Source organism: Leucopleurus acutus (assembly GCF_964270905.1).
Source record: "Leucopleurus acutus genome assembly, chromosome: 5".
NCBI lineage: Eukaryota > Metazoa > Chordata > Mammalia > Artiodactyla > Delphinidae > Leucopleurus > Leucopleurus acutus.
In genome coordinates this window covers 3,120,721-3,147,217 of record NC_139147.1, presented here as the reverse complement: position 1 = coordinate 3,147,217, position 26,497 = coordinate 3,120,721, and the positions used below count along the sequence as shown (strand labels likewise).

At 55.9% G+C, this 26,497-nt stretch overlaps 1 protein-coding gene across 1 annotated transcript in view; it reads left to right on the top strand.

Moving 5' to 3' along the window:
* Nucleotides 1-19,253: 19,253 nt before the first annotated feature.
* The window catches only part of PDE9A (phosphodiesterase 9A), a 99,546-nt gene continuing 92,302 nt past the window's right edge, over nucleotides 19,254-26,497 (top strand). The window contains exon 1 of the mRNA XM_082838986.1: nucleotides 19,254-19,327. Coding sequence (XP_082695112.1) covers nucleotides 19,259-19,327 — 69 coding nt within the window. The 5' untranslated portion in view covers nucleotides 19,254-19,258. The remainder of the gene's footprint in view (nucleotides 19,328-26,497) is intronic.

The window sequence follows — 26,497 nt, the reverse complement described above, 5'->3', positions numbered from 1 at the left end:
GGTGTCGTTAACGGGGGAGAGAGCTGTGCGTGCGTAGGGGTAGCGGGGATGTGGGAAATTGCTGTATTTTCCCGTCAATTTTGCTGTGAACCTTACACTTCTCTAAAAAACATCAAGTCTTAATAAAAATAATAAATCTAAAAAATAAGATTAGCAAACCAGTAGTTTTTGAAAATATTATTAAGTCCGCTTCCACGCGAGCCAGGTGTAGTGCGTTGAGTGGTGGTCCCCACGCGCCCAAAAGGTGCTCCATCCGGAACCCATGAACGTGACCTTGTTAGAGTCAGTGCCTCTGGAGGTGCAACCAGGTTAGGGTCTCAGTGTGAGGTCGTCCCGGACTAGGGTGGGCCCTGAAGCCAATGACAAGTGTCTCTATAAAAGACAAGAAGGGGAGGAGACACACAAGGACACCAGCTGGGAGCTGGGAGGGACTCTCGAAACTTCAGATGGACCTGCCCTGCCCACACCTTGATTTCACACTTCTGTCCTCCGGACTGGGAGAGAATACATTCCTCTCGTTCTAAGCCCCCCAGTTTGTGACAAATTGTCACAGCAACTCCAAGAAACGAATACCCCAAGGTTTCACGTCCCCTCCCAATGCCCCCAGCCCCCCGGCCCGCTCACACTTCGATAAGGTTTGGCGCTGCACTGGTTTTTGTTTTAAATGTTGATGGTGCATTTTTTCAATTTAGTTTTGATTTTTTTAAAATGTTGCCTCTTTTACATGGCTCCAGTGAGCCATCTGGCTGGTACCCGGAAGATGGGCCACCCTTGGGCCCCTCAATATTGACACACCACGCCCACGCCCCCGTGGGTATTGACATGGGCCACAACCATCTTCCACGTGCCCATCCACGAGATGCACCAGTGTCTCCCTAAGGCCCACCTCGTCACCAGTTTTCCACCTGTGCTCCTTCCACGTCTCTGGCCGAGAGGCTAACCCTTTCCCACCCACCATGGATCGACCGAGATCTGCTCCCCGGCCAGCGCTACACTCGCAGGAGGGGGACGACGGCTGGCTGTGCCTGTCGGAGCTCTGACCGCTGGAAGCGCCCCTTCACCAGGGTCCTCCAGTGACACTTTGATGGCAGCGCACCGGCCGCGACTCCCAGCCGGTGGCAGCAACCTTCTCTTCAGAACCTTCTCTTCACCAGGCCCACGCGTCTCCTGCATTAAAGGGCCCCAGGCTTGGGCTGAGGAAGAGGTGGAGATGGACCCGACGGGACCACAGGGCCCTAGCTCCCGGCTCAGACAGTTTCCCAGTGCCTTCCAGGCTGCTCTGACCTGGTCGTCCCACAAAAACTTCCGTCTGCTGCGGAATTCCACCGTGCATCTCCAGTATCATGGTTGGGGCCACGTGGTCCCCAGAGACCTCTTTTAGGGGTGGCTGCACTTCCTTGCTATGAACTGTCTTAGCTTTCGGGGATGATGCAGTATGAATACCACAGTGATGGAGGAGATCCTGTAAGTACAAGAATGTGGTGCTGGCGGAGGACCAAGGGCAGGAAGGGAAACTTATTTATCCCCGTGAGGACAGAGTGCTGCCCTTCCGTGAGTGACGGGGCTAGTGTAATTCACCGGCCACCAGGAAGTCAGCCCGTCCCATGAGGGGACACAGGTGGCTCAGCAGTGGTCCAGGGCGGCACTCAGCGGTGGGAGAGCCAGGCTGGCTTTGGTGGAAGGAAGACCACGTGGACCAGGTGGTGCAGACCCTCCACCCTGCAAAAGCAGGCAGCTTATGCCTGTCCTTCCTGATCGGGATGGAGAAGAGGCTTTCTCCGGCCAATAGCCGCGTAGCCACTGCCGGGGCTGCGCTGGCCTCCAGTAAGAATACAACCTCTGGACCACTGATGAGCTTCGTGAAAACCCACTGTCACGCTCTGGGGTCCTTTGGATGTTTGCACCTGCGCAACAGGTGAGCTACATGGGCTCATGGTATGAATCTCTGCCCCAACACCTCTCCAGCGTCCACTGCTTTCTCCCAGGATGCAGTGTTGGGCTTGGTTCACCGTTTCACGGGGCTGCGGTGTAGAGGGCAGCTCCAGGGCTTCCCCGGCCCCTTCTACCACAATGGGCATTCGGCCAGGTGCTAAGCACATTCATTCCCCCTCTATATCCTGGGTCTGGGAAATAATCAAGGATGGAGACTGTCTCTGCAGGGGAAGGAGGCTCAGGGAACTCGGGAGCTCAAAATGTTCCACTCACTTGGCCTCACCCCCATCTCTGGGTCCCTGTCTTTACCCCCAGGGCCCTTATGTCAGCTGCCTCTGTGCTGTCGACGTTGGGCCAGATCGTTCTTTGCTGGGGGGCCGTCCTGTTTGCATCCCTGGCCTCTACCCACTAGATGCCAGTAGTACCCTTCCCACTTGTGACAACCCCAAGTAGCCTCAGACTTTGCCAACCTTCCCGGGGGGGGACACGGCCCTGGTCGTGAACACACGTGCGCTTGGCTTCAGAGACCTGGCCACGCTCAAGAGCTCTCACTCGGCGGCCGCACAGCCAGACCCCAGTCCCGGTCCTGAGGCCGCAGGGGCCACGGGGGTCCTTCACAGCTGCCCCTCTGGGTCTTCCTTGCTTATCCAGTAATTGGAAATTTCCTTGTTTCCTGTGTAGGTTAAGAGGAAGCCCGGAGGCTAAACTTCCATCTCCACTAGGAAACCATGACAACCCGGCTTCTCCCCTAGTGCTTTGCCTCCTTCCATGCTGGCCCCTTGATTACGGGAATCATCAAGATGCTCTGATACCCGCGTTTACCTGTGTTCTGTTTCCCCGGCCAGGAGGTTACCTTGCATCTATGACCAGCCCAACCCGGCCAGGAGGTTACCTTGCCTCTATGACCAACCCAATCCCAGCCCCCACTCTGAGCATCTGTTTTCTGGGTCACCCCTTGTACTGACTACCTTATCAGTCAGGATAGGGGGGATTCTTTTGTGTGTGTGTGGTACGCAGGCCTATCACTGTTGTGGCCTCTCCCGTTGCGGAGCACAGGCTCCGGACATGCAGACTCAGCGGCCATGGCTCACGGGCCCAGCCGCTCCGTGGCATGTGGGATCTTCCCAGACCGGGGCATGAACCCGCGTCCCCTGCATCGGCAGGCGGACTCCCAACCACTGCGCCACCAGGGAAGCCCAGGGGTGGTGTGGGCAGGGTACAGGGAAGCCTCAGAGATGGAAATCTGGAGATCGTCGTGGTGGAGTTGTTTCCACCCTGGGCCCACGGGGTGGGTGGGTGAGCACTCACCAGGAACCTGAAAGAAGCCCACGGACAGCAGGCCACCGTGAGCAGAGCGGTGACCTTCAGTCAAGGGAGACAATGGGCAGGGGCTCTCCTCCCACCACCAAGCAACAGAAGCCAGAGGATAGGCGCCTGGTGGTGCACCCATGTGGGTCAGCCCCAGGACAGGCAAAGAGAAGCATGGAGAGGGGACCTGCAGGGGCGGGGCCCACAGCACAGTGTTGCCGCCCTGCAGCCCTGTGTGATGCCCTCCACCGTCACAAGGCTGTCCCCTGTGCTGGCAGGCCGAGCCCCACCTGCTCAGGGCTCGTCCTTCTTCATTTGGGCCCAGGTCAGTGCCGCCTCCTCAGAGGCCTTGCTGACTCTCTTACATCCCCGTTGTCCCCACTCCTTAGAAGGTATGCCACGTGCGGGCAGGAGCCATGTGCCCCCAACACCTGGAGCAGTGCCTGTCACCAAAGAGGTACTCAATGAGTGTGTGTCTGCCTGCCTGCTAGACTTGTGAGTGAATGTGCTGACGTTTTCCCAACCCATACCAAACATCTTATGTAGTCATTCATCCATCCATACATCTAAGCTCCCATGCGTCCATGCGTCTATCCATCCAAGCATCCGTCCATCCATCAGTCATCCGTACATGCATCCGTACATATATCCAAGCATCCGTCCAAACATCCTCCCATCCACCCACCCACACATTCATCTAAGCCTCCATGACATCAACACATACCTATGTCCAAATGTCCATCTGTCCATTCATCCATGTAAGATACATTCTGCTGTCTCTTCCGGCACCAGCATCTCTCCACCCAGTGCCCACGGCTCAGGACAGTAACCTCATCTTTAACTCCTCCCCTGGCTTCTTTTTCCAGAGATAATGTGTTGAAACACACACAGTGACCCTGAGATGTAAATGCCATGGACAGAGAGAGCTTTGCCCGCGCTAAGGTCACCATAGCTAAGCTCCTCACCGAAGCAGAAGAGCTCTCCCAATGACGGAGGGCCGGAGGTGGACATCGTCACACCCACAAGGGGTGGGCAGGGAAGCCCTGGTCCCAATTAAAGCAAAGAAGAGAACTCAGAGAACCCTGGTTTTCACTGTGTTTACTCAGAGATAGCATTTCTCCTTTCTCTGTGAGTCAGCTAAATAGATTTAACAATGATTCATTTAAGTTCTGTCACCGAACATCAAATCATCATGGGAAAGATTTACATGCAGTCAGATCGCTGGGTATTTATTCCACACAGTGATAACTCCTCAGTCTGACTAACTCTTCCACTGACGTGGATGGTGAGACCAATATCATAACAGAGCCCTACAGACGCCGCAGCTCGGCTAAGGAGTGCTTCCAGAGAGGTCTGCCTTTTCCAGTTTTATGCCATTTTGTACACCATTTTCTTTTCTTTTTTAAAGCTAGAAAGTGGGTGGAAGGCCAGTGTGTAAAACCTACTGACAAACAGGGATGTTAGTAGCATTTTGGGAGCTCCTGGCCTGGTGTTGTTTTTGTTACCACGAACACAATCACATCAAACCCACGTGCCTGAGAACAACATCTCTTCAAAGAATCCATCCGGATTGCGAAATGATAAAAATGACTATTTCTAGGAAACTGGAAGACTGTGTGTTTTCGTCAGCTGCCGTGATGAGGTTCTCATGGAATTGGCCTTGGAGGCGCTCTGTGTTTTGTGTGTGGGATTAGATTAACCCGCACACACCTGAGAGGGATTCGTGTGGAGTTTGGCTCATGAATAGAATTTTACAGAGTTCATGCACACACAAAGCACGCACACACACAGGAGCGCACACAGGCGCACATGCACACACAGCCGCACACACACAGGCGCACGCACACACAAGCACACATGCACACACTGGGGGAAGCTGCCTCTGACAGCCCATGCCTGCTTCCAAGAACCGTCGAGCTCTGAGCTCCGTGACCCCCTTGCAAATTCTGATGAGCATCAATGTCTCAGAGATGGAGAAAGGAACACGTGACACTGGGGTAATGTCCCAGCTACATTTGGGGTGGTGTCAGGGGGCCAGAGAAGAGGAAGTTTTCTTCACTCTCCTGGCAATCTATAAATGTCTACGAAAAACTCGTCCTCAGGGTCAGGTTACAGGGGACGTCCTGGGTCCACTGACAGTGTTGAGCTACTTTTGAGCAAAATATTCAGGCTAGCTCTGCTGACCCACAAAACACAGACAGAGGGGCTCCTGGCCACGGCATGGGATGACCACAGCCGGCAAGTAACTTGCCCCAAACTCAGATGCCCTCCAAGGAGGGCAAAGTGACAGGAAGGGCTTCAACCCCAGCCCCAGTAGAGCCCTGTTCCCGGAGCAGACCCCGTGCTGAACACTTATGAAACCATCAGTCTCATCAGGTGGGCTCCTGGGGGCCCTGCCCACGCTACCTGGGTCTGGATTGGGGACTTTTCAAAGGGGAGGTCACTTTTGGATGAAAGACTACTTTTCAACATTTTGCTTTGAAGTTGCCATTGCAACCTCAGGCTTCTCATCAAGAGATTCACGGCTTAGTTCAAAATTAACTCCTGGGGATTCCCTGGTGGCGCAGTGATTGAGAATCCGCCTGCCGATGCAGGGGACATGGGTTCGTGCCCCGGTCCGGGAGGATCCCACATGCCGCGGAGCGGCTGGGCCCGTGAGCCATGGCCGCTGAGCCTGCGCGTCCGGAGCCTGTGGTCCGCAATGGGAGAGGCCACAACAGTGAGAGGCCCGCGTACCACAAAAAACAAAAAAATTAACTCCCGTTCTTCCTCTTCCAGCACATGGAGAGTCTTTTTTTAATTTCTTTTTCTTTTTTAAATTGAAGTATAGTTGATTTAGAATGTCGTGTTAGTTCAGGTGTACAGCACAGTGATTCAGTTATACATATATATAAATCTATTCTTTTTCAGATTCTTTTCCCTTATTGAGGGACAAGTATTGAGTACAGTTACATGTGCTACACAGTAGGTCTTTTTTCATTTGAGACTCTTCATTCCTTATACATCCTTCCTGGGTTTAAGATTGTCTCAGGGTCATCTGATAGGTCCCTTCCCAGCGTCTTTATTTATTCCCTCCAGCCTTGGACGGTTTGTCGAACTGTGCATTCTTCCTACCTCCCACGTGTGAGTGCTCATCAAAACACCCTTCCTGCCACCTCCTTCTTTCTGCAGCCACCGCATCCCGCCCGGGCTGGGAGGAAGAAATGAACATCTGCCCAGGCCCCTTATCGAACGCTCTGCAGAGAAGCAGCTCAGTCATCTGCGAATTCCACAGCAGATGATAAACTCCCGCAACACTGCTGGCCCTCAGCCCCCAGCTTGGGGAGCCTGGACTGCTCGGTGACCATGGTCATGGAGCTGGGAGCGGGCAGCTCACAGGGTAGACTGGTTTCCCAGCCAGAAACCCCTCCAGCCCTTCCTCACCTCTACATCCAGGTGGCCAGGCCCTGAGAGCCCACCCACCCCTGACAGGCCCTGCAAACGCCGAACACATAGATACTGGAGTTGAACAAGTCGTGGGTGGTAGGCGGCGGCTTTCTCACCGTGGGAGTGGGAGGTAACAGATGTGCAAGAAGAGGGGCAGCAACGATCCACATGGTAATGGACTCGAGCGGGAGATACCAATACGGTCACGTTTGACTTAGCATAGATACCGAGGTTCTACGTGGAAGTACTTATAGACACGCGTATACACATGGCTCAGTAGGTTCACATATATTTTCTTGCCCAGTCAGCTGTAAGGGACAGCTGAGCCTTGCAGCAACTCCAGCAGCAATGAGCACACTCAGGACCAGATGTTGGTTCTTAATACCATTCTCCAGTAAAAAGAACCAGGGTGCCTTGGAGAGATGGCTGATTCTAGGACCAGGGCAGGAAATATACAAGCTGAGCTGCAACGTCTTGCGGTCTCAGAAAGTAAAGAAGTCCTGGGGCGAGAAAAAGAAAAGAAAGAAAAAGCACATGGAGGAACATCAGAGGCACAGAGGACCCCACTGAAAGAGCCCCCAGTGGCCAAAGTGGAAGAATTTGAGCAAAAAAGCAAAGTAGTAAAGGATTATAGCACAAAGGGTAAAATAAATATCCACGAGTCCAGATAAATAAATCGTTGAATAAACAAATACACAGGGTGAGAAGAGAAGCTTTTCCCCGCAGAGGAATTCAGAAGGGTTTATGCAGGTCCTCTGCCCTGGGGGAGGGAGAACACCTCCCCTTTCCTACGGTGCAGGCTGTGCACAGGGATGTCCTCCCACAGAGGGCAGCGTGGGGAGGGGGAAATAGAGTAACTTCTCAGGGGAGAAACCTGACAGCCACACCTCCGCCAGGGGTCACCGTCAACGCCAGCAGGGATGCGTCATGTTGGTGCACGGATGCCGGGTAAGAGGTGATGGGCACGGCCCTTCACGTCCGTGGTCCCCCTCCCAGAACCCACACCCCATCCAGTTCCATCAGAAACACGTCAGACAGATCCCAAGTGAGGGACATCCTGCAAAATGGCTGACCAGTCCTCCTCGAGACTCTCAAGGGCATCAAACCCAGGAACGTCTGAGAAGCTGTCACAGCCCAGAGGACCCCCAGGAGACAGGATGCCTGATGTTACGTGGTTTCCTGGCTGGGATCTTGGAACAGAAAAAACGATTAGGAAAACACGAAAACAAGAGTACAGCACGAATTTTAGGTAAGAATAATGTATCAGTATCTGTTAGTGGGAATGTAAATTGGTGTAGCCACTATGGAAAACAGTATGGAGATTCCTCAAAAAACTAAAAATAGAACTACCATAGGATCCAGCAATCCCACTCCTGGGCATATACCCAGACAAATCTACAATTCCAAAAGATACACGCACCCCTATGTTCACAGCAGCACTATTCACAATAGCCAAGACATGGAAACAACCTAAATGTCCATTGACAGATGAATGGATAAAGAAGATGTGGTCTATATATATGCAATGGAATATTACTCAGCCATAAAAAAGAATGAAATAATGCCATTTGCAGCAACACAGATAGACCTAGAGATTAGCATACTAAGCAAAGTAGGTCAGGAAGAGAAAGACAAATACCATATGACATCACTTATATGTGGAATCTAAAACATGACACAAATGAACATATCTATGAAACAGAAACAGACTCACAGACAGAGAGAACAGACTTGTGGTTACCCAATGGTATGGGGGAGGGGAGGGATGGAGTGGGAGTTTGGGATTAGTAGATGCAAACTATCACATATAGAAAGGATGAACAACAAGGGCCTACTGTAGAGCACAGGGAACCGGATTCAATATCCCGAGATAAACCATGATGGAAAAGAACACATATATGTATTACTGGGTCACTTGCTGCATAACAAAAATTAAACACAACATTGTAAATCAACTAGACTTCAATACATTTTTTAAAAAAAGAATAATGTATCCATACCTGTTCATTCATTCTGATAAGTGTAGCCCGCTAAGGTAAGAGGTTGATCATGGGGGAAACTGGTGCAGGGTCCATGAGAACTCTGCGTGCTATCTTTGTCATCTCTCCATAAATTTAAAACAGATCGAAAGTAAAATTTTATTTAAAACAATATAATGAGCATATTAAGCTGTGACTCATGGAAGTTGCTGTGAAGTGACCAGGCACCTCAATCAGAGTGCCCGGCTCCCTGCTGGAACGACTCATGCTGGACCCAGTTTGGCCTCGTGGGGTTCTCCCTCCAGCTCAGTTCCCACCAAGTTCTCATTCTACTTGGGTGACGGTGCTGGTAGGATGTGAGTTCCGGGCAGCGAGGCAGCCACGACACTGGCCACATGGGGAAAGCCCCCCTGTGGCGGCTGTGGGTTGGGGGCAGACAGACAGACAGATGTGGACGGAGACCCGGATCCACGTGCGTCTAACTCTAGATCGACCCCTGGACCTTTCGTTTGTGAGTCAAAGTGTAGCCTTTGCTTACATTTATTTGAGCTGAGCTTCTGTCCCTTGCAAATGAAGCATCTAATGAGCCCTGGATGTAATCCGGGTTTCGCTGGCCCTGTGTTTTAGAAAGAAAAGACATTTGGGGAACCGTATCCTACATCATCAAAACTTAATGTTGTTATGGGACACCTCACAGATGAAAAGCCTCCAATCTATCTTCCTCCGAAGCACCAAACGTTCCTGTACGCGGTGGCTGAGCACCGTGTTCTTTCACCCTGTTTATTACGCGGCTGAGGACCAGCTTGCCCTGAGATGACGGCAATTTGAAGGTTTGCCGGTAGGCTGTTAGACCCACGCCTACCTTTGCACTTAAAAGAAGGAGGGGGCAGCAAATGTATGTGAAACAGCGACCCCCCAGCTGTGTCTCATCACCACAGGTACAGAGCTGCTGCTGTACAAATGTTGTGTGAATGGGGACGGCTGGTCACCAGGGAGATAGCCTTGAAGTAGGTGGTTCTGGGCGCACACAGCATCCCACACACGCTCTGGTTGACGGTCAGCAGGACCGGCTCCATTCCTGGAAGGCAGCAAGGAAAGATGGAGAAGGGGAGGCCCCAGGTGATTCCCATTAAAGGTCCTCGCTGATCCGGGCATCCCTCCCCACGGCTGGATGCTGTCACCTGGAGCATCTCAGGAAGGAGAACGATTGCCGACCGCCCTGATGTGGGAGCAGAAGTTTTCTTTGGAGTGTTCAACACTCTGAAGGGGCCTCTTCAGCAGTTCTTAAACCTACACTCCCAAGTGAAAAAAATTACAACTGCCATGGCAACAGTGATCTAGTGCTTGTTATACAGAAAGCAGAACAGAGAAGTACAAGGAAGAAGAAGGGCATGGATAAAGTCATGCTATGTGGGGCTAAGTGCCTTACACGCTTTATACCATTAATCCTTGCAAAGGCCCTATGTGCCCATTTCACAGAGAAGAAAACTGAGGCTCAGGAAGGGTAAGCAATCTATCCAGGGTTGCCCAACAAGTAAGAGCTGGACTCAAACCCCAACTGACCACATCCCAGGACCTGCGGGCCCTGCCTGGCCTCCTTGCACACATGTCACCTGCATCCAAGTCTGCTCGGGTCACTTTACAGCTTTCGATCCTCCTGTGGCTTTGGTTACACCTAGAGTAAAACCCCAAACCCTGCAATGCCAGCCCGCTCTGATCCCCAGCTGTCCTTCTGCCTCTGCTCCACCACCTCCCTGCCCCAGCCCTGGCTGCCTCAGGCCTTCCCTGCTTCTGTTCCCTCCTCCTCGACAGCTCTCCCTTCAAACAAGTCCTTCACTTTGCTCAAATGTCACCCCCTCCATGATGCCTTCCCTGACCACAATATCTAAAACAGCAGCCCGAGGAATCCTCTATCCTCCTTCTTGGCTTTATTTTTTCCTTGATAAGTCTTATCTTTGTGCTGGAATTATACATCTATTGTTTGTTTATTATCTATCTCCCCACCAGAATATGAGTCCCAGGTAGGTGTCTGTTTGTCTGTCTCCCCGCTAGAATATAAGTCCCAGGTTGGTAGAATTCTGCCTATCTTGTTAACTGATAGAGCTTTTGGCAAATATCTACTGGAGATGGGACTTATCACACTGCGTGTATGTGCAGGTGGGGATGAGGGGAGATAGGCACTATCTCTTGCTTACAAATCTTCCTCCACTGTCTGTCTGTGAGCTTGTCAGAGAGCAGGGCCCAGCCACATATACCTTTGCCACAATCCCTGCTGCCGGCTCCCAACTCCCCGCTCCAGGCCCAGTGCTTCACCCTGATCTGAGCTCAGTGAGTGTTTATTTGCAATTGTCTGAATTTGGGCCGGGCTCAGAGGTTGGGAGGTCTGACAGGTCCTGCCTGTCCATTTGTTTTGAGGTTGGCTTTACGAAGTTCTGATCAGAAACAGGCCATCGCAAGTTCATTCCAAACTCTGGCAAATCCTTTTTTCTTAGCAGAAGCTTCTTTTTTAGAACTCAGCCTTTTCTGTGTTCAAAAGTGCTCCCTCATTTAAGGGCGTCATGGTGTTGAGAATGGGCTCACCCCAAAGGCTAGGGGACCAGAGGGTCTGGGACTGAATTCCACAGACTTTCCCCAGGGCCGGAGGAAAGGGCAATCCACAGGTCAGATGGAGTTGAAAGAACTAAACCAAAAGAAAGAGAGAAGAGAGGAGGAGGGAAGAGGTCGTAGAGGCCATGGATTGTGGAGGGAGCCACTCTCCTGTCTCCATGGATGAAGGGACCCGTCTGAGGGGAGGCAGCCGACAGTGGGGTCTCCTGAGACCCAACTTCCTAAAGCCGCCGTCAGGGGGATGCCTGGGGCATCACCCACAGCGCATGGCTCTCAGACCCAAATTATTTAAATGGGCAAATATTAGTCACGGCTCAACTGCTAAGAAATTAAAAAAAAAGAAAAACAGGAATTTCCAGCTGTTAAGATCTCTCTCTTCCATCATCCTGCAATTTTCAAAATCTAATCTTTCTCCCATGTTGCAGGAGGGGCACTTTTTGTTTATTTGCTTACTTTCGTGGGACACAATAGAAGAAGAAATGGGCTGATTGGGGCCTTGCCCTCTCCCCAGGGGAAGGATTCAGCGGCCCCTCCCTTTGACCTTCGTAAACCCTTGGGGTTTGGGACACTTGGGAGGGAGAAGGACGCTCTTGGGATACAGGACAGGGTACTTCCTGCTGATTTGGACAGGTGGGTGCTTCGGAAATTAGTCACAGATTTACAAGAGGCATGACCACTGTCCAACTTTGAGTTTACAGAAGAGTTTCTTTCGCTGAAGGATGTACCAGCTCCGGCCCCTAAACTAGCATTCGGAATATTTTTTAAAGCATTCCTAGGCACTGCGGAAGCCATCCAAAATAAATAGGACACTATCCTCCTCTTTAAAGAGCTTGCAATTAAGTCGGAACGCCAGGATCTACAGATATAAGCTATTATGGATAATCACGTACAGGTCTGCATACGAATTAGGCCGTCGTGTCCTAGTTCTGGAAATGAGATCATCAGTTTGCAGTGGCTTCTACTCACAACGGCAGACTTACTACTGAGTCGAGCCAGAGCCGGGGGTCATCTGGGTGCTTGCATCAGCTAGGCCATGACTTAGGTTCCTGCACCTGCTGGGGCAGTCACCCTGGGACTCCTGAATGCAGGGGAGGCTGAGAACAGACTCCGATGCTCACCCAGAGGCTCAGACAAAAAAACCAGCCTGTCGAGTTGGCGTCTGGTGGACGGCCACCCCCCCTCGCCAAAGAACTTGGGGTGACAAGAGACAGTGAGATTATTACAGGAACGAGAGCTCCTTGGTGAGCGGCCACTGCCCGTGGCAGGTCTTAGCATCATCCCCCAGGTGACTGGGCCCAAAGCACACAAACCCCTGCCTCACCCCACTTCGCCCTGTTGGAGCCTCCTTAGCTCTGATGATGTCACTCTGTTCCTCTCCCAGTTGGGGCAGCTCTGTGCGTCGGGATGAGCTCTCGGGCCCTGACACCCATCTGAGCTCAGGGAACGTGGTCCAGAGAGAGCCGGGGTCCCTGTGCTGCTACAGCGCCTGAGCCCCCCAGGGTGTGTGTCACTCACTCCCAGTTCTTGGGAGCCCCTACCAGGTGAGTGACCTGAGGGGCCAGCAGGTGCTGTCCAGAAATGACAGCAGCCACAGTCCCTGCGGGAGAGATGGGTTAGAGGTGGCAAGTGGCGTGTCACCATGAGAGGGGACGGGAGGCTGTCCCTGTTTCCGGGACAGGTCCCCAGCGCTGCAGAACTGGCTGCTGGGTGGTGGCCCTTGACCCGCGCGGGCTGTGCAGGACTCCAGCTTCCAGCAGCAGGCAGTGGAGAAACAGGTTCTCACAGGGCGATGGGGCAGAGGCCTCCCGGGGTTGGCCCGAGGCACCACCTTCCTCCTCAGAAACTCAGAAAAACATTTCAGCCAAAGGGCAGGGAATGCACGGTTGCCTCTTAGTACCGCTTTTAATGCTAATTAAGCCAAGGTCAAAAATTCAACACAGGTCATCAGCTTTGTACAGAGGAACGGGGGCTGCCCGGTCACAGAAAGGCATTCACCTGCTGAAGGTTGTTCGATGTCCACTCAGCTCCGGGGGGGAGGGCCACCCCTGTTGAAGCCCGCCCACAATTCCGTCTTTCCCTCGCAAGGGCATCATTTAGTGGGGACACGGTGGCAGGGTGCACAGGGTGAGTGAGGGTTACGGCAATGCCGCTCTTCCAAACAGGACAAGACAGCCCCGAGCTCCGACGTGCACCAGGCCCGGGCTAACGCACGTTCGTGCGTTATCACCCACTGCCGTCAACCTTCAGGACACCTCGGGCCAGCTGTTGTCACCCCCTTTGATCAACAAGGAGTCAAGCTTGGGAGGACACGCAAATCATCCGGGGCTACATGGCGGGAATCACACAGGATGCCAGGCGTCAGGGACCCGGGGAGGAGCTCCCCACCCTGGTCCAGACATCTGGGGGTTCAGGAAGACGGCACCGTGTAAATGACACCTGAATGGACCTTAAGGAAGAGGTGATCAAGGGGAGGAGAGAGGGAGGGACATTATTCTCGGATGAAATGAAGAGCAGACACGAACGTCACAGCAGAGTGTCTGCTGTCTTCGGGGGATGGGGACGGAGAAGGACAGGACAGATAGTAGACGCCAGGTGTGTCACACGGGAGGTCCCCAAGGAGGCCAGCCAGGGAGATGACAGGGGCAGATGGGCCAAATAGGAAGATCCAGGGACGCATACTCACGAAGGAGGGGGGAGGGAGGAGAGGCAGGTAGGAGGCCACAAAAATGGACCGAGAGAGGACGGAAGAATGTCTTGACCCGCCAGCTGCCCAGAAAGGGAGTCACCGCCCACGAGAAGGGGACGAGGGGGGCCAGCTGGGGGCCCTGGCAAGGAGCGTGACTCCACGCCACCGCCGTAAGCAGACTCGAGTGTCTGTCTGGGTCTGGAAGGCTCACGGCGCCACGTTTGTGAAGCAGACCTGTTCTTCCCTCTGCAGCCGCTTCCAAGAAAGCAGGATGCTGCCTCGTGCACGCTCCTTGTTTAGCACTTTAACTCTTCCCCTTTTCCCCGTTTTATGGCAAAAATAACATCACAGCATCAGAAAAAAATGTTTTTTATAAAATGCCTAGAACCCTACCAACCTAAACCAACCATTTCGTATTCTCTTCCTAAATCGGTTCAACTCTCCGCCAGGTTTCACAGAGCCTAGCACGGCATGTAAACCCGTCAAGCAGGGCCAGGTTCTGTCCACAGCCAGACCTGCGTCGCCTGGCCTGGAGCACTTGCTGACAAGAGGATCGGGGGCGGGAATGAAGGGTCAGGGTGTAACTGCCTCTGCGGATTCTGCCCTGTCACTGGCGGGGTTGTAACTTCCCTCGGCCTCCATAAACCGTCATAATCACCGTCCTTAGTATTCCCTCCGGCAAATGCGCCACAATTTAATTAGCGGTCCCAATCTTTGGAAATCCAGGTCACATCTTTCTTTATTTCTTTTTAAATTTTTCTATTATAAACGACATCTCCTTTCTAAGCCAACAAGAAATCCAGAAAGTTGACAAGAGGTAGAGTTTTGATTACTTCAATGTGTAATGCCACGTTATGAAGATACCGCGAATGAAGTTAAAAGAGAAGCCACTGACTTGTAGAATATATTTGTAAAATATACGATAGTCAAAGGGTTACTATCCTTTGTACAATATAAAGGAGCCAGTAGAAATCAGTGATGAGGAAAATCTCGATGCCTAGCATATAGGGAACCTGATAAATAAAGAGCAGGTAAGAACACAGGTATCTCTGTGACCCCCTTGGATGACCACTAAGAAGGGCTGGGTCTCCACCTTCTGACCTGGATGCGACTGTCCCTTTTTGCTGCGTTGTTTGAAATATTTACAACTAGTAATAATTTTGTAATTACCAAAGCCATCAAAAGGAGTAAGTTGATGTGTGTATAAATCAAATATTGTACCACTGAAACTGGCACTGCCATCGCACGAAAGCTTGGGGCAGGTGGGCCAGAGGGCACACCCTTCCTCTCATTCTTGGTGCCTCCTGGCAGATGGTTTTCCCAGAAGGTTAGAGCAGTTTATGGGGTGTTCGGTTTGTTATAAATGCACAAAGCAGGCTGATTCCTCCAAGAGGCCGATGGTAAAACTCTCAGAACGTAAAGCATCTTACCTCTGACCAGTTTGTTAACGTTAATCCTCTCCCAGGGCGTTTGCAGACCCCCTTTGACTACTCCAATCCCCTTTAACAAGGCCTGCTCGGTGCCTTGTATGCAGTAGGCGCTCATACATGTTGCTTGTTCGACAAATTCATGTTGGGGCACGCCCCCGCCCCCCAGGTCGGAAGAATTAGCACAGGAAGCAACTGGATTATTTTCGGAAGAGTCATTAAAAACACCAGTTACACCCAAGACAGACGAGGCAGAGGAGGCCCTGGGGGCTGGACCGGCAGCTGCCTGCGGACCCGCTGGCCCACCCCGTCTGGGGGCGCTGCAGGCGGGGGGCGGGGGGGGGAGATGCTCCACCTGGCTCTAGACGGATGCCTCCTCCCACCGACAGAGACACCCTCCGGACTCTTCTTGAGTACTCTGAACTTCCTTCCCCGCCTCTGCATCCTTGCTGGAGGCCGCCCACTCTGGGGGCACAGGGCAGACCCTCATTGCGGCTTTGCCCCTTCTTGCCAGGGACGAAGAGCTGGTGTGGGACCCGGAAACCCGCCTCCAGCTCCGCAGGCCACAGTCTCGGCCCTTCTGTCCTGCACTCTGGCTCTGACTTCTTCGTTTGAAATTCTTCCTTGATGAGGTCTTTATGGCAATTAAAGGGTGAGCTCTGCAGGCAGGGATGAGCCCAGGCGCAGGCCGGATGGTACCAGGAGAAGTTTCAGCCCACACGGAGGGCTGTGCACTTCCCTGAGCTCCTTCGCCTCCGCCCCGGCCCTGCAAGATTCAGGCAGGGTTTCACACCCTGACAGCCCAGACAGCTGGAAACTTCGCCCCCTGGACCCCCTCAGGGCTCTGAGCTCAGTGGCCAAGTTGCCACCAGGCCCCAGGCCTGCTGCCCCACCCTGGCTCGTCATCCGGGCGCAGCCCTCCTGGCAGAGGCAGGCGGTTTCCTTCCGCTGTATCTTGGCTCTGGGAACTTACACTGGCTGCGATTCTGGTGGCCAAGCCAGGATCAGGAATGCAGGTCAAGGACGCCAGGGAGCCTCTGGGCTGATGTGGTGCAGGCAGAGGGGAGGGGTGGCTGCTGGAGCCTAACCCCAGGGGCCGTCCAGGATGGAGGAGCACGGATTTAGGCAGAAGCCCAGTCTGCGGAAGGGAAGGGGAGCAAAACGCAGAAATGATGTCACCGAGCCTTCGTGAAAAAGCCAAACGATCTCCAGATCAGAGGCAGAATCCAGCCACTCCTCCTCGCCCCAGGAGCCCAAACCACTGTCGTTCTTCGCAAAGATTATGGGGCAGCTCCTCCTGGACTCCCGCCACCCCTCCCGTTAGGGCGTCCCCACCCAGAAGCGGCTGGACCCGAGGGGGCCGCGTCTCTCCTCTGCGCAGCCTTCTGCGCAGCTCCATATGAAAGAGTGGAACCACGTCCCTGGTACGGCCCTGCCACCCCTCACCTCTCTGACCCACAGCCCCTGCAGGCACCCCCCCGGCCCTGTACCACCCCCGCCCTCCTCTCCTGGGGGAGGGGCCTCGGCCTGAGGCTGCTCCCTTTGCTGGAAGGCTCTTTCCTCCGACGGACACGGGCCCCCTGCTCCCTCTCCACCCCTGTGTGCTCCTGCCCAGCCACCCCGCCGATGTCAGCGCTGCACACTCCATGGCGCACCCCTTTCCCCACGTGACTTTCCTCCTTTGCACTAATTATTATCCAACATGCTACATGTTGCATTTATTTACACCATCTCATCTGTTTCCCACTAAAATGCCGGCTCCTCCAGACCAGGGATTTCTGTTTATTCTCCACTTAATTCCCTGGGGCCTAGAACAGCACCGACACACAGCAAGGGTGGCGCTGATGAAGGATGGAACCTCGGCTCCTGGGGGCGCGGTAGAGGCAGGGTCTGCTGGCTCAGGGATGGAGTAACTGGACAGCAGCCTAGCTGGTCAAATACTTACGGGGCGATTATTATTCTGAATGCAGAATGAGCCAGACAGCGTAAGGGCCACCCCCAACACACAGTGGTACGGAAGGCACCGTCACAGAAACTCACCCTCTGATCGGTGGTAAACGGCCCTGAAGAGCTGCATTCGGTGTTTGGGCGCCCGAAGGAGATGGTCTGAGAGAGCAGGGTCAGATGACAACAAGACACGGAGAATAAACAAGTACCAAGCTAATGAGCCATCTGCCGGGCAGTGAGGTTGCCACGCCAGGCAGCACAATAGCTCTGCAGATTGGTCACCAGATGAGCCCAAAGAACGTCGGAACGTTCGACAACAAAATTGAGCTGTCATGACAGTGCTCCTTCCAATCTTCTGCGGATACATTTTCACAACTGTGAGTCAAATGGCCAACTGTGCCCACCCAGCAGGGTTGACCCTCCACCCCAAAGGCCTCCTGGCGCCTCTTCTCGCCTCCAGCCACGTGTAAAGCAAATCTCGTGGTGCCCAGGTTCTGACGCGGTCCCTGCGCGTCACTGCGCTGGACGCAAGAGCAAAACCAATTGGCCCCCCACCCCCACCCCAGAGCAGGCAGGGGACGTGAAGCGACACATGCTGGACCGTCCAAAGGCTGAGGAGGACCACTTCACTCAAAGATGATGACCCCACGCTCCCCAGGGCTTCAGCCTGGCCAACTCTCCAGGCAGCTGGGAGGAGTCTGGAAAGCCCGTGACTACCCACCAGGTGGAGGCCAGATGGCCAGGGAAGGAAAAGCAAAGACCATTGGCCGTGGCCGTGGTCAGCCGAGCCTGGGCGGACCGGCAGGGAGGAGGGAGCCTGTGTGCTCCAGCCACTGTCTCAGTAGGCAAGCCCCAGACATTCAACAGATGAAAAGCAGTGGCTTGGAATTCTCTTAGAACGAAACAATAAGTGCATTCTCTGTCTGGTTTCGACACCAGCTTCCAAAAGCAACAGGCACTGAGAGCCATTCAGCATCACCACCCTCCCAAAACTTGTTTCCGCCCCCTGAGAGAGCTGGGGAGCTGCAAAGGCAGCCCCCGCTGTGACCTGCAGGTCAAGAGCTGCCTGCAATCCCTCCCTTTTTTCCCACACTCCCTGTGGCAATTAACAAGGGGGGTGGGAACCAGAACAGTGCTGAAACCAGCAAATAACTGGTGGCTGGGTAATCCTCGCTCTGGCTACATGAAGGACAGAAATAAAATTGCCATTTCAGCTCTGGGTGCAGCTGGGAAAAGCTTTCACTCTCGAGGATGTACAGAAAACTTAGGGGAAGGAGGTACATGGAGAAGAAACTTTTCCCATCTCCTATTGAAACTAATGAGAACGGCACTCACAGCAGGGAGAGCAGGAGCCCAGGGGGATTCTCCTAGCGTTGAGTGGTGCTGGGGTTTAGGTCGCGACCACAAGTAGCGAACGGCCCCATGCCAGCCAGGTGATGGAGTATCCACCTGCGGCAAAGGAGTCCCAACTGGCAACGGTCCACCTGGGGAGGTGACCAGCCCCCTGCAGCCAGAGGGGGTCGCTATGGGAATCTGGTCACATGGGGAGGTGACCAGCTTTGCAGCCAGAGGGTGTCGCTGGCTATGAGCACCTGTCCAGAGGGCACTTGGAGACAGGCTGCTTGGCCCTGTCCCCAAGGCGGCTGGACTCAAAGGCAAGATGAGGGGGTGCGCCTTAATGTGGGAGGGGAAGAAAAGGGAGTGAAGATAAGGGAGAGAGGAGAAACGGGGAGGCAAGAGGAAGGAGGGAGGAAGGCGGAGTGGGGGAGAGGAGGAGGGGGCGGGGAGAGGAGGGGCCGAGCCGGCGGCACGGGCCGCAGCGGCGCGCTGGTTGGCTGGTCCCCGCGTCCTCCCGCCACCCGCCCCCTCCTCCCACTCCCCGCCCTCCCCGCGGCGGCTGGCGTCGAGAAAGTACAGTAAAAAGTCCAAGTGCAGCGCTCGCCAAGATGGGAACGGGCTCTTCCAGCTACCGGCCCAAGGCCATCTATTTGGACATCGATGGACGCATTCAGAAGGTAGCCCCCTCCCCAAGCTTCCCAGCCCGGCGCGGGCGCCCTGCCGGCGCGCCCCCTGCGGTGCCAGCCCGGCGGCGGCCCCTCCCCGGTGACAGCGCGGGGTCCCGGAGGCGGGTGGGGCCGGCCAGGGGGCGCCGGCGGGGGAGGGGACGGCGGTCGAGCGAACCGGCATCCGTGGAGCCTGCTGCGGCCCTCGACAACTCGGGCCGGGGGTTGGTGGGGCTCTGCGGGGCAGGTGTCCCCACGCGCGGCCCCGTGGAAAGGCGCGACTGCAGGGGGGATTTTTTCCATTTCGTGGGCAGAGCTTTCTTTGTAACAGATCTGATGAGGCTGAGTTCCTCCGTTCAGAGGCTGGTCCGTTAAGCCTTTTACTTCCGGTGGAACACTCACCCCGGGAGCCGGTGGGCAGACCTGCCGGGCAGAGTCCTCAGACAGGGAGGGTGCCTGGAGCTCGCAGCCCCTGTGGGGACCGGGCACCGCTTGCCGGCCAGCAGGGAGCAGGTTGGGCGGAGGGGTGTCGGTAGAGGCTGGCTCAGCAGGGACTGCTCATCCCCCACCTCCTTCAGTTACCCATCCCAGCAGGTGGCCGGCTCTGACCGCCAGGGGGTGACCCCGGGGCTGCTCTACCTCCTGGGCCCGCAGAGAGACTGGGTGACCCTCTGGACCAGCTTTACATTCAGAGCATCTCCTGCTTCTCACTGGCAGAGAGGGACGATAAGAAAGCTTGCTTGGAGCGGGCTTCTCCAAGCTCCCCCTCAGGTCCTGGGCGCGGGGGACAGGGAAGGCCCCAGTGAGGGAAACGCTCCGGAATCTCAGCTGCATGTTTCAGGGAAACCCTGCGGCTGCCGCGGCTCACTTTGCTCTTCTCAAGGTGGCGCACCCAGAGCTGGGAAGCAGGGGGAGATGCCCCAGCCCGGCACGGAGTAGCCTCGGGGGCTCGGGTGTCTCCGGTTCTCACACAAGCCTCTGCCAGCCGCCTCACTCTCAGCCCATCCCCTGCTTGATCCCAGGAAAGAAGAAGTATGGGCTCCCCTTCTGCCACTATAGCCCGCTTCGTTGGAACCATATAACGGGGAACAGGAAGCAGCTGAAACAAGGGCAGGTGGCCCACCCCCTCTTACTTCATCAGCACAGGGCAGGTGGTGACCTGATGCAGTACTCCCCCCAGGTCCCCGGACTTCCAGGGCTGGGCACCTGTGACCGCACAGGAATTTAAGAGCCTCCCCAAAGGAAGAAAGGGCCCTCCGCTGAGTACTTCCCTGCCCCAGCATGGACACACATGCACACACCTGGGCACGCTCGTGTGCACATGCGTTCACACACAGCACGCACATCAAAATATGTGCACGCACCACATGTAAACACACACAAGCACAAACACACACGCATGCACACATGTTCACAAGCACACAGGCTTTTTCTACCCCAGCAGAGGAGAATTATCAAAGATTGGCCCTTTTTATCTTTGGAAAGAGGTGAGATGAGATGCTGTCACCATCAGAAGTGACAGTTCCTTCCCAAGAACTTCCCAAAGGTTTCCCGGAGAAATTCAGTGGGATGTGGGTGAAAAGTGGAAGAGAGGGTCCAGGGGGAGGTGAAGGTGCATGGCGGGCTCAGCTCAGCCGTCATTGTGGGCATTTTGCGGCCGAGATGCTCAAGGTTTGGGTGACCTCCACGAAAGCAGCCCTGCAGGTGGCCCTGGGAGGCCGCGGGCGCCTGCGCTCGGGGGTGCCAGACCTGATGTTGAGGGTTGGTTCCACCACCTTCTGTGATCCTGGGCACCTAACCCTTGGCTCTGCTGAGCTGGCCTCCTGGTCAGTAAAGTGGAACAAAAACATCTGCTTCATAGACTCTCGTGCGCAGTGAAGGAGGCCATGTAGACAGAGTGCCTGGAACACTCTGGAACACAGCGGGCGCGATGCTCTCTCTCTGTTTCGTCCGTGCCCTTTAACTAATACAAAAGGGGGGAGGGAGACAGTGGTCCTCAGACCTCTGCCATCTGTGTCAGTGCTTCTTGACCTTGCTGTGCGCCCTCTGCCTTTGATGCCGGCCCTGTTGGGGGCTCCTGGCTGCACCTTTAGCCTTGGGGGAGAACCGGATCATTTGGGTTTCCAGGCATGTGCTAGAAAGTCATAACCCCGCGCTCACCTCACGCTCGACACCCAGCAGCACTGTTGGGACTTTAATCCTGGGTTGAGAGCTCCTACAGCAATGCTTCCAGCAGCTGCGGTTTCTTTTCTTAAAGTCCCAGGCACTGGATTAATTCCTAAAGTTCCCAGCATGCAGTCGTGTTCTCTCTCCCTTTTATCCCCATCCCACCTCCTTTCCGGGAAAGGTCACTCTTGAGGGGAGAGCCCCGCGGAGTCGGAGTCAGGGGATGAGGCAGGTACCGCTTCTGATGCGTGTGCCGTTCTGTCCGCCCATCGTCCCTCCTGCGGCCCCCACGTTGTTTCTGCTCCCTGTCTGTCCAGTGCCCCGGCTCCTGGTCCTTCCACGCTCCCCCCAGAGAGGGCCCCAGCGGGGAAGAAGAAGGTAACAGGCAGAACAGTGGCTTCAGGGGCTTCCCTGGTGGTGCAGTGGTTGACAGTCCGCCTGCCGATGCAGGGGACACGGGTTCGTGCCCCTGTCCGGGAAGATCCCACGTGCCGCGGAGCGGCTGGGCCCGTGAGCCATGGCCGCTGAGTCTGCGCGTCCGGAGCCTGTGCTCCGCAACGGGAGAGGCCACAGCAGTGAGAGACCTGCGTACCACAAAAAAAAAAAAAAGAACAGTGGCTTCTGCAGATGGTGCCTGCTCCAGCAAAGCTTGGGGTGCAGACGTAACGTCTGTAGGGACAGCCAGCCAGCGTCCCCGTCTGAGGGCGTACCGTAGTGATCGTACCGTAGGTGTTCCAGGTTCCTAGAGAAACCGTGGCGGCCCTCGGGAGGCTGGTTCACTGCTTCCTTGGTGTGAAGGAGACTCCAGCACACACGGTCACTCCACCTGTTCAGGTATCCAGTGGGAGGCCGCCACGGGGATCTGGGGTCCACTTGAGGGATCCGTGTTCCATCCGCCGGATTCTCCTGCAGAGGTTGTGCAGAGGAGGCTCAGAAGGCAGACGTGGCTTATCTTCCCGGGTCTGGGTCCTTCCTGGGTCTACACAGAAGCAGCATCCCAGGTGGCTGGCAGCCATGGCAGGAGCCAGACGGCCGTCCTGTCCTAAGCGCCTCCACTACCACCCCCACGGCCTCGGGTTAGTTACCTAACCTCTCTCTGCCGTGGATTTCTCCGCTGTCACGCGGGGATGCTAGTTGTGCTGCTTGTTGTAGGAGTCCAAGCGGACAGGGCAAATAGCTTAGTTATCCAGACGAGTTTACTGAGCAGCTGCTATGTGCTGAGAGCCGGGATCCAGCTTGGTGAGTCCCCCCGAGCCATGGCCCCTCTGCCCCCTGCTTCCCCCGGGAGGGACAGATAGTAAACTGCCGCTGTTGCAGGGTGCCTGGTGACGGGCAGGACACCGCGGGATTCGGCTGGCGGGAAGGGGCTGTGATGCCAGCCGTACATGGGGGCCAATGAAGAGGTTTCCTTCCTCAGAGAAGACTGGCGTTGTGGGGAAGGAGCCCTTCTCGCAGACTGGGTGGCCTCAGGAGGACCCAGGCCGGGAACTGCCGTATGGCCAGGGCTGCGGCCTCACGCAGCCAGCAACACCTCTGCACACCTGTCCCCATCCCCTGCGCCTCCACCTGCCAGGGGGGCAGGTGGGACCTGGCACCTCCCAGCCCCAGGTGAAGGAGGAGGGAGTGGGAGCCCCCAAGCCCAGAGAGCCAGCACCGCAGCTCTGAGGACTCTGCTCTAGGAGCTGATGCGTCCTGTCCCTACCCAGAGGGCTTGCTGTTTCTCTCCGCAGCTTCCCCTGACCTCAGAACCTGCTCCTTTCTCCCACCCGTGTCCGGAGCAAGGATGAGCTCAGCAGGGTTGCCCAGGGCATGACGGGACAATGCCCTTGGCATCAGGGAGCTTGAGGGGTCCCGCCTGGTGGCACGTCCGGGCGTGGGTCTGCCCACCTCCTGAATGAGGCAGAGTGAGGCCTTTGTGGGACCCCCGGACCTGGCCTTGGGCTTGGGTTTGGTGAGCGGCCTCATCTGGGCAAGACTGACCACCCTGGAGACCACGATAAGTGCCGTTGAAAGGGACCGCCTGCTGGTGCATCGCCCTGGTCTAGCGGCCCCCTGGGGGACAGCCCCTTGTCAGGGGGGCCGCCCGCGGCCTCTGTGAGTTGCCACGTCCTTGTTCCCGCCTCGCTCTGCAGCTGGAACTCAGGTCTTAACGGGCGATCAGCCACTTGAGTTCTACTAAGTTGTTTCTGCTCTAAAATAATGGAACAAATGAAAAGAATCCACGAGGAAGAGCAGTTAGAGCACTGGAAAGTTAAAATGTCAAGCGAAGGCTGTTGCCAGTTCCAGCGCCTTGTTGTGGTTGGTTCTCCCCGCCCTGTGACTGTGCCCCCTTCCCCGCTGGGGCTAAGCCCCCGTCTGCCGGGCCTTCTCTCCACCCTGCTGCCCTCCCCCCAGCCTGGCCCTGTTGACACCTGGGACCCCAGGCCGTGAAGCTGGCACTCAGCCCCGTGGAGCTGCGGGGCCGGGCCTGCCATCCCCTCCCCAAAGGTTCCCCCGGGGCTCAGGCCCGCCCTCCTCCCTGCGCTGGGAGCCCCGCTCTGCCCGCCCTGCCGCAGTCTCCCTGTGCCGCCCTGCCCTGCTCTGGCTCTGCGCCCTCCGAGGACGGCAGCCTCCGCTGCCTCTGGCACAGACACGAGCCAGCGCTTCACGCTGGCCGATCGTCTTCAGCCTGTTTGCTGCAGGGTGCACCTGCCCCCGTCTGGTCCAGCGCGGTCCGCATGGCGGGGCCTGGAGTCCCTCCCTGGCTCATGGAATGTCTTTCCCCTCCTGGAATGTCTGGCTGGCTGCCTGGTGAAGCCTAGTGGAGATTCCCTTTTGCCCGCAGACGTGTGCCCCTGCTTTGCCCCACGCTCAGAACATCCCTGGCCTGCCGACCGGAAGGGTCTATGCCCGTCTGTACAGGGAGGCACTCCCTGGCCAGGCAGACCCAGCGAGTCCTCTAGGCTTCTGTGCTGCTGTCCTCTCCCCACATCACTGCCAGGTGCACTGCCCTCCGCAGTCCCAGCAAAGTCGTTTATCCTCCTTTTAATGTTCATAATGTAAGAGCTTTAAAAAGATATTGAAATGGTAACAAGCTAATTGCAACCAAGGGAAGTTGGAGAAAGGGGGTCATTCCATACCCTTTCAGGGATTCCGGTGCAAATGGAGGTATAGGGCTGGTCGTGATGGGGAGAAGACCCAGCCCCTCGCCTGTGATGACCCTCTGTCTGCAGCTGCGCCAGAGCTGGGCTGTGAACACTGATGTCTCCATTTTCAGTCTCTTTTTCAACAAGTAGATCAGCCGCTAAAGTAAGTCAGCCTGACTCCTGAGATGCCGTATCAGGTGCTTCCAAATAAGATCTCTTGGAAACTCAGTCTCTCAAATTTTAGCCCGAGGTCGTGGAGAACTCGGGAGGCTGCTGGACTCCCTCCTTCCCACTAGCTACGGTCGGAAAACCTCTTAAACCAGACACTTTCTGACATCCGGACGCCCCAGCACGGGGTTGGCTGGAGGCCCGAACCTCACTAATGTCATCAGGGTTGGCGGGTAATGACATGGAGACCTTGCCGGCTAAGCGCAGGGGGGCCGGAGCTGCTCTCGGCGGTCACGTGGAGGGGCAGAGGCCGTGGTGCTGGGCAGACAGCCTCTCAGTGCCCGGCTCTGCCACGGAAAGGTCACCTTGTCCTCGGTGAGGTGGGTGCGGTGCTGACGCCCCACACGGGGTGATGCGGATGGCGCTAGGTAGCACTCGTACGGAGCCCAGGGCGGAGCCGGCCACCCGGGGAGGCTCAGCAAACACGTCCTGTCCCCCGGCCCCCTCCCTCTGCCCTGTCCACTCGGAGACTCTGGAAGAAGCCTTCGCAGTGCCTTGGTGTCCCCAGTTTCATATCTGTGAGCCAGCCCACTGTGACAGACAGCCACAAAGACGGGGGCAGTGCCAAGGCCCCGAGACCCCGGCCCACTGCCCAGGGCACCTCCCTCTCCGACCCGGCAGAGGCGAATCTCTTGCCCTGAACGAGAGGGCCAGTGGCCTCACCGGAGCCCTTGTGGGCCAAGCAGCTGCTTGGCCTCAGAAACGTGCAGAGTACAGCTCTGAGCATCAGGGAAGAAAAGCACGGGCAGGGCGCCCCGTCAGACAGCTTCTGGGAACCTCATTTGCACACTCAGCTGGGATGCTGAGCCCTGTGCCAGCCTCGGGGACCCCGACACAAGCCCGGCAGTGGGCAGCAGGGGCTGGGCGGACGGGTAGCCTTGGGTCACTGCAGGCTGGGGCCCCACTCCCCTGTCCTGGATTTGCGGTTTGCAGGTGGCAGGCTGCACTCCTGGGGACCGGGGGAGGTCTTTGGCAAGAAGGGCTGAGAGGGTCCCCAGAGGACACAGAGGGCCCTCAGGTGTCCATGTCAAGACAGCTGCAGCCCAGCCCTGCCCCAGTGAAGGATTCCTCCATGCTCCCATCCCCTCCCCTTCGGCCGGACGGGCCATGAGACGGGAGGGGGGCCCCGGCAGCCCCCGCCCAGGTGTGGCAGAGGATGGGCTCCAGCCTGGAGGACGGCTCGCGGCCGGTGCAGGAGGCGTGTCAGCCGCCCAGCTCGAAAGACGTAGAGACGGAGCCACGGCCTCTTGCTCAGCCCATCGGGCTAATTCCTCCCACTTTTGTGGTTAAGCGTTGGCATTGCCAGGGTTCTGAAGCTTTTTGAGAAAAAAGTATTCTAAGGTAGTGCACGCTTAAAGATGCAGCCGTGAGAGTATAAAAAGTGCACCCGTCTCTCCCTGGGCACCGGGTTTACACCCGTGCTGTGGGTCACTGTACAGGGCATTCAGGTTCCTTGGAAATGGCACCAAACGTTTTCAATCTCAAAAACATAACCTCTGCAGTCGATGGTGTGGTTATTTGCCTTGGCCGCAGCCCTGCCTGCCTGTCCCCCACCCCATCACCCCACCAGGTACCACATCTCCTTCTCAATTCCCAAAGCTGATCGCCCGATGGGGACTTTTGCCTGAACAGAAACAGCACCTCTGAAAACTCGGTCTTGACA